The sequence below is a fragment of the Prionailurus bengalensis genome, chromosome E2 (genome assembly GCF_016509475.1).
Source record: "Prionailurus bengalensis isolate Pbe53 chromosome E2, Fcat_Pben_1.1_paternal_pri, whole genome shotgun sequence".
In the NCBI taxonomy this organism is placed as follows: domain Eukaryota; kingdom Metazoa; phylum Chordata; class Mammalia; order Carnivora; family Felidae; genus Prionailurus; species Prionailurus bengalensis.
In genome coordinates, this window is record NC_057352.1 from 6,545,788 (window position 1) to 6,553,642 (window position 7,855).

The 7,855-nt window shown below is 44.6% G+C and overlaps 1 protein-coding gene across 1 annotated transcript; it reads left to right on the plus strand.

The window, feature by feature from the left end:
- Positions 1 to 4,329: 4,329 nt before the first annotated feature.
- LOC122494801 (vomeronasal type-1 receptor 4-like) lies at positions 4,330 to 6,951 on the plus strand. Its single transcript, XM_043600251.1, has one exon. It carries the CDS (start codon positions 4,715 to 4,717, stop codon positions 5,654 to 5,656), a length of 942 nt encoding a protein of 313 aa, XP_043456186.1. The 5' UTR covers positions 4,330 to 4,714; the 3' UTR covers positions 5,657 to 6,951.
- The last annotated feature ends 904 nt before the right edge of the window (positions 6,952 to 7,855 follow it).

The window sequence follows — 7,855 nt, forward strand, 5'->3', positions numbered from 1 at the left end:
CTCTCTCACCTCTGGTTCCCTTTTCATATGGTTTCTTAGAATGAAAAAACATGGCTGAATTTCTCTCCAATTTTCAGGTATCCTAAAAAAGGTTAAGTGTTCTTAAAGCTCATATTGTTAAAACAAAGGGTTAGGTCTTAGAAATATCACAATACATAAAAGAATCTTCATCAGATCAATGTTGGGGCATAAAATGTCCTTGACCCATAACAGTTCTTCAACAGAGATGCAGAGTTTGGGATGAGACAGCTCTTTCCCACACTTGCAACTCTGGATACCAGTAAAAGCCTCTCCAGCCTGACCGACCAGTCACATCCTGCACCTGATTTCCCAAGGAATGGCTGAGATTTGCCACCCAACACTGCACCTTCCCTCCTGTACTGTATGCTCTAGTTCATGATGTGGGGGCACGTTTTAATTGAGCAAGAGTTCTGCCTCCTGAGCTGAAATTAGGAACTAACTATCCATGACACTTGATATTTGCCCGTAAATCGAGAACTAACGAATGGGTGTCAAGCAGTGACCTCCAACCTGCCTTGTGCCACTCGCACCCTCCCAGTTCCCTGGCTCCTCTTCCCCACCGTATGCTCCTCTCCCACCAGGGTCCTCATGCCCCCACCCTGGGAGCCCCAGTCACCTGCTAAACCTCCACACATCCCTCACCTGGACTCAGCCCTAGGAGACTTGTGCATCCCACTCCAACCTCCTTCCCGTCACCTTTTTGACATCTGTCTCTAGGTGACCGCTATTCCAGGGACTCCAGTGCCACCCTCCTTGCCTTCTATCAGCCCCAGGACCGGTGAGGTCCCGCCCTTTCTTTGTCTTGCCGAAATTCCACTCCCAATACCAGTATCTCACCCATTTCCTGGGTCCTCTACACCCACACCTTGCGGTGCCCCAGCCTCCACTCCTGCAGGAATCCAATCCACACCCACATGCATTACTCCATCCCGATCTCCTCTGACCCTTTCTCCTGGATTCCCTCACTGCCCACTACCCTCACTGGCCCCCTGAATGCCCTCTGCCTCTTTTGCCTTGTTCAAGGTCTCCTCCAGGGTTCCTCTCCTCTTCAGACATTCTCTATTGCCTTGGGCCACGCTGCCCTCCTCCAAAGCACACCCGCCCCACACTTTTTCCCTTCATCCTCCCACCATTATTTTCACCACTCCAAGACACTGTCTTGTGTGTCTCGTGCCCACACCGACCATTAACATCTTCCCTACGAAGTGTCCGTTTCGATTATCCCCTTCCACCCCATGAAACTCTGCACCTCTTTTTCCCAAGATCCCAGTATGCCTCTTACCGATCACTTCCCAGCACACTATGTCTCCACGTACCAGCAAACGTGGCAACTCCCCTGTGGCATTGAGCACACGTTTGTCTTTTATCCCTCTACCTTGTTTCTTCTCCTGCGCTATTTTCTTCCCTCCCCCCAGGACCTCTGCACCATGTTGTCTCTATGTTCTTCTTTCCTATGCCCTCTCTCTCACCTGCTCTGTCACACACCCATGCACTGCCACTCCCCCCCACACCCCAACATCCTCACCACACATCCGACTTAGAGTGGTGATGCTCAAAGCAATTTTTAAGACTGTATATTGTATATATTCTCCGTATGGGTAGTTTAGGGCTTGAAAGCATTACAAATGATAATAAAGGCCTCCAGACAGCCCAGAAATCTGGAGGTACTCCTCTTTTTCTGCATTTGAACATTTCATCAAGACACACACACACACGGTGAAAGCCTATGTTGATTTTCTTAAACTGATTGTGAACTGTGAGTTAGTGTGAAGGTGTGGTGAATACATATGTCAATGGGGGTGAGTTTCTAAGTGTTTAGGATGTGCCTGAATACTTGTGAATTTCAATTACAGTTGTGAGTACACGATGACCACGTATGGGTCTAATAGTATGTGAGTATATGTGAGGTTGGGTGTATACACACGTGTGTTTGCGGATGTATGTAAGTGTGTAAACCATTAACGTTTGTGTGCAGTCTGAGTTGCCCATCATTACGGCTCTGACTTGAAAATGGCTAGTAATTGCACAATGAACTTCAACAGTGGAATTGTCTGCAGGGAAAACCACAGGATCTGTTTCAACTCCTACTTTGTGTTTCTTCTTACCAAAGCAGTAAGTGCTCATTACTGACAATTCAAGGGGGGGGGGGGGGAGGGAAGCGTACAGAACTGTTGGAGCTCTCTGATCCTCTTGAATTAAGTAACTGAGGATGGGCTCATCCAACATTTATAGGTTGGGAGAGACTTCTGGTTAAGCCATCTGATCCTACTGCTTTAGTCTGTGAGAAGAGACTCTTAGAAACTTCTCTCTTTCCTCTCTGGGTATTGTCCAGTCTTTAATTCTTATCAATGGGGTCAATAATGGTAAAACCAATTTTCCTACACAATCTTCAAATTAAGTGGCACTGAATCATTCAAACATGTCATATTAACTTTGTGTGAAATGAATCCTATGGTGAGTTATTTACATCATGTTCTTCCTTTTGCTTGTATCTCTGCATATTCTTCCCAAGTATTTTGTCTCATTCTGTTTCTCTACTAATAACCTTACCTGATGGTTCCTTTCAGTGGCCTGAGGATTAGGAAAGTACTAGTGTCTGGGTAGAGGAACCTCTCTGGGACGTGAAGAACCCAGGGAGATACACATCCTTCCCCACTAATCCCTCACGTGTCAGAACACACTATTTCCTGCTGTGCTTAACAGGAGACACGTCTACCTACAGGGATCGAGGGGGAAAAAAACAAGCCTCCCACAAATAGTCTCCTACAAGGTTCTAACCAGAAAGTCGTAATTGTTCATCATAATTAACACGAGAGAAAAGTTTCAGGAACATCTTCAGCTCCCAAACCTGTATTCCCAGTGCAGCTGTAAATGAAATAATTGCAGTGGTGAGACAGGTGACCTCACAGAATCACAAACCTATATCTCAGGGTCTGGCTGGCTCCTCCCACTGGCTGCTGTGCCCTTCCCATGGAGCCCCTCAGGCAGCAGGAAGGAGTTGGTGAGGATCCATTTCAGTCTAAGAGGCAGTGTCTGTATCAAGAGTCTGGGTGAGTGATCCTATCAGAAAAGGGTGCTATTCTGTGGATTACCTAATTCACTGTGAAAGCCATGCAGGAATGTGCAATATTTCTGAGGTTGGAGCTAAGCTAGTTAAGAGGATGTGGGGTCCTAGACCTTCACCTGTCCCTGATGGCTCTTAATTCAGTGAAGTTAAACTTCGCTCAATGTGATTGCTGGTGTTCAGTGCAAGTAAGAATATACACTGATTTTTAAGTCCTTAAGAAATGAATTGTAAAATCAATCTCCTGTTCTAACACTATAGGAATTATAGGCTAAATTTTCAGGGTTACTAGATGTGCAACTCTCACAGCTTCATGGTTGTAGTGAAATGTATGAAGAATTTACAGGAATCTTCTGATCCTGTGCAGAACGTGTATCCAAATGGTAATGTCTTGAATTGAAAGTGTTCCTGTAACCTTGGATGTAGCACACAATCATGGGGACAGTAACTGAGTCTCCATGGAAGACATCATCATCTGTTGATTACAGTGAAACTATACTCATTCTGAAAGTTAGGAAATGAACAGGTAAGGGACTGTTGACATAAAAACGGTGATTTTCAGACAGCAGCTTTCAGGTTCATAGCATGTTCTTTCCAGGTGTTTAAAAATTACTCTACCATCAATACAAAAACCGAGTATTTTGAATCCTAAAGTGTGTAAGATACATGCCTTACAGAGGTCATTTTACAGTGATGCGTTTAATATTTCACAAATCTTAGTTCATTGCTAATAGTTTTCCTTAATTCACGTAAGTACTCACTAATAAGTATATAATGTATCACTCGAAATTAAGGATAACTTAGAGTCTGCCTTACACCATTTTATCATGCATCCGTGTTTCATGTGCCAAAGTTTATGGGATTGTTGTGATAATTCAGCAATTCCAGTGTAATGCCATTACACTTGTGTTCCTCACATAAAAGCACATGAGTCTTTCTGTTGCCTTCTTGCATCTACTACATATAACTGCAGGTTCCTGCAGTATGCTATTGCCAGAGCGCATGCACGTTCACTAAGGTATTTAAGGCTTACCCATAATTGATATTATCCTGTGGAATAAAGCTTTACAAATTAATGGAAACTTGTTGTGATGAAAATTATACAATACCCCCTACTCTGAAGTTAACCACAAGGTGTCAAATCAGAAGTAACCATGGATCTGATTCCTGGATGGACACAGCTAACTAGCCGTCTAGCAGACCGTGGGGGCTCAGTGCACTATCACGGTTTCCAGCCCAACCGGTTCCCAGTCCCCACGCAACCTGAAGGAGCAGATTTGAACAGATCCTTATCCTGTGTGTCTGTTCTGTTCATCTTTTAATTACAGCCACAGTAATGCCGACCTCATAGATGTGTGGACCATGAAGAAGTTCTCACGTGAGTGCCTTCACAGGAGTGACCTTCACGGGAGTGATTTTACATTATAAGGGCTCTTGAAAAGTTCTACATTCAGCCCTCGGAAAGCAACTATGAAAAGAAAACTGTAAGTAGGTGTTTCCAAGTGGCAAGGATTGGAAAGCAGAACATAGTGGATTTCAGCTGACGTGATATATGTGGCCCACACCTCATATTCCCATGCAGGAAATTCTAGCCCCGAAGGCAACTGTCAGTGACTGGGACCAGAAAGAATGGCCAAATGGGATCTGGCCATCGGCCTGATCTTCTTAACACAGACTACCGTTGGAATCCTGGGCAATTTCTCACTTCTTTGTCATTATATCATCCTTTCCTTCACTGAGTACAGGTGGAAGTCCACAGATTTCATTCATAAGCACCTGATTGTAGCCAACTTCTTAGCCCTACTCTGCAAAGGAGTCCCCCAGACCATGGCAGCATTTGGGCGGAAACATTTCCTCAGTGACATTGGATGCAAACTTCTTTCCCTTCTTCACAGAGTGGGGAGGGGAGTGTCCATTGGTAGCATCTGCATCTTGAGCGTCTACCAGGCCGTCACCATCAGCCCTGGGAACTCCAGGTGGGCAGAGCTTAAAGTTAAAGCGCCCAAATACCTTTCCCCCTCTATTTTCCTGTGTTGGGTCCTGCAAACGCTGGTGAATATCATTTTCCCTATGTACTTAACGAGCACATTGAGTGATAAGAACATCACAAACAGAAAGGATTTTGGATACTGTTCTTCGGTTCGTCATGACAAAACTAGCGACTCACTGTATGGACTGTTGTTATCATTCCCCGATGTGTTATGTCTGGGGCTCATGCTCTGGGCCAGCAGCTCCATGGTTTTCATCCTGTACAGGCACAAGCAGCAGGTCCAACATATTCGAAGAACCAATGCTTCTTCTGCATCCTCCCCGGAATCCAGAGCCACCAAAACCATCCTTCTCCTGGTGAGCACCTTTGTCTATTGTTACACCCTCTCCTCCATTTTTCAAGTTGTTTTGAGTGTTTATGATAATCCCAGCTTGATATTCGTAAGTGTCGCTGCAGCTGTGTCTGAGTGTTTCCCATCTGTCAGTCCGTTTCTGCTCATGAGCCACAACTCCAAGGTACCCAGGCTCTGGTTTGCCTGGAGAAGGAATATAAGATCTCCTTGTCTTCAGAAAAACATGTAGACTGTATGTACTTCTACCACATACAGTTGCCCATTCACTCACCCCCCTCACAGTCCTAAAAAATTTTTATGAGATTTTCTCTCTCTGACAAGAGAGGTGCAGCCTGCAGCAGACGGGGGTTTCTGGGGGTCTGATGGTATCTGTGCATTGATGTCTGTGCTGCGTACAGAAATGTGATCGGTGTGCATCGTGTTGTTGACCTGTGTCCTGTATTACTGTATCTGTAAAAATTTAAAATACACATCACCAATAAAATCATGAGCTATTGTGAGATTTATGCATAATGCCTTTACATGGTCAAGAAGGAGTTTAAATGTATTGACATTTACATGTCACTCTTATCTGTGATTAGTTTTTCGAATCATGCTGAAATTTCTAGGTTGACACCTAACAAATACTAAGTGTGCACTTCCAAAGAAAGGGGGTCAAATGTATACATGTTTTTACATGTTTTGTCAAGACCTACAGGATCGAAGTAGGGTGTAAGAATAAAGTCAAAAATAAGAATTGAGGTACAACTCTGAAAAATACATTTTATGGAATTGAAAACAAAACAACTTGGCACAGCAATATTCATACCAGGTAACATATACTTCATGGTTTGCCTTTATGATGATTGTCAAAAATGAGGACTCTGATAAATGGTCACAGAAAGAAGAGCCGGAGGAGACATGACCACCAAATATAAAATTTCATCACATACCTGATGTGTTCTCTGTTGATAAGTTAGAGGCCTCAGTCTCAATCAGACAGAGGCCCTGTCTCACGTGCTGTCACCTCTGTGCCAGTAGGGGTGGCTGACATAACCCACCCAACTCAGAGTCCGGTCTCCCAGTGAAAGGTCACCGGCACCACAGGGCAGGGTCACAGGGATCAGTCCCTCCATCCAGCAGTGATGGAGAAATCCTTGTTTCTTTGGCTTCCCAGCACGTGAAAGGAAGCCCAGCCCTTCCTGGACTCCTGGAGTATTGGGGACAGCACACATCACTGTGAGTGATGAGTTTGTCATTGCAGCCTCTGGCAAAGGGAGGAGGCCTCCACCTGGAAGCCACACGGTGTACGAATGTGGGGCCACTACAACACAACTACAAGGTGTGATTTTTTTTTTTTAAAGTAGTGATTAGCTTGTAAGTGAGCTCTCCTCAGAAGTAACCCTTAGAAATCCTGAATGTCTTGCTTGATACTCCAACTTGATTTACTCAGATTTACATATTCTTTACCTAATGTCCTTTTTCTGTTTCAAGAACCCACCGAGACACCACATCTTATTCTGTAATCGTGTCTCCTCTGACTCCTCTTTGCTGGGCCATTTTCCCAGATTCTCCTCCTTGTTGATCATCTTGACAGACTTGAGTACTAGTCAGGTATCTTGTAGAATGGACCTCAGGATTAATATGGTACTTTCCTCATGATTATCTTGGGCTTCTATATTTTGGAGAAGAGAGCTCAGGGTATAAAGTGCCATTCTCAGGACATCATATCAAGGCTACAGCCCAGCAACATGACTTATCATTGTTCACATCGGCCTACGTCTCCCGGATGAGGTTGTGTGTATGAGGACCCTTCGTGAAACTTACGTGTCCCCTTTCATATTGTACCCGTCTCAAGGAAGTCACTGTGTGTGGCTGACATTAACGAAAGGGATCTTGTGCTCTGCCTCCTTGAGGACAACGTTTCTTACATAAATTATGTGGAATTCTTCTGAAAAGTTCCTTTTTCTCAATTTATTATTTATTCAGTGATTTCCCAAAAATGAATAAACGTTAAAAAATTTTGTTTTAAAAAAAGGGGTCGCCTGGGTGGCTCAGTCGGTTGACCATCTGACTTTGGCTGAGGTCATGATCTCGGGTTGTGGGTTCGACCCCACGTCAGGCTCTGTGCTGACAACTCGGAGCCTGGAGCCTGCTTCGGATTCTGTCTCCTTCTCGCTGCCCCTCACCCACTCTTGCTCTGTCTCTGTCTCTCAAAAATGAATAAACATTAAAAAAATATTTATTCAGTGATTTCCTCTTATCAGTTTCGATTCCTGCACATCTGTTTGATACTGAGTTACAACCAATACCGCCTCTTCTGCTCTTGTTTAAATTCAAGGTGTTCTAGGGCGCCTGGGTGGCTCAGTTGGTTAAGTGTCCGACTTCGGCTCAGGTCATGATCTCGCGGTTTGTGGGTTCGAGGCCCGCATCAGGTTCTGTGCTGACA

Coding starts and splice junctions, on each gene's coding strand:
- LOC122494801 (XM_043600251.1), top strand. CDS start 4,715: ATGGCCAAATGGGATCTGGCCATCGGCCTGATCTTCTTAACACAGACT.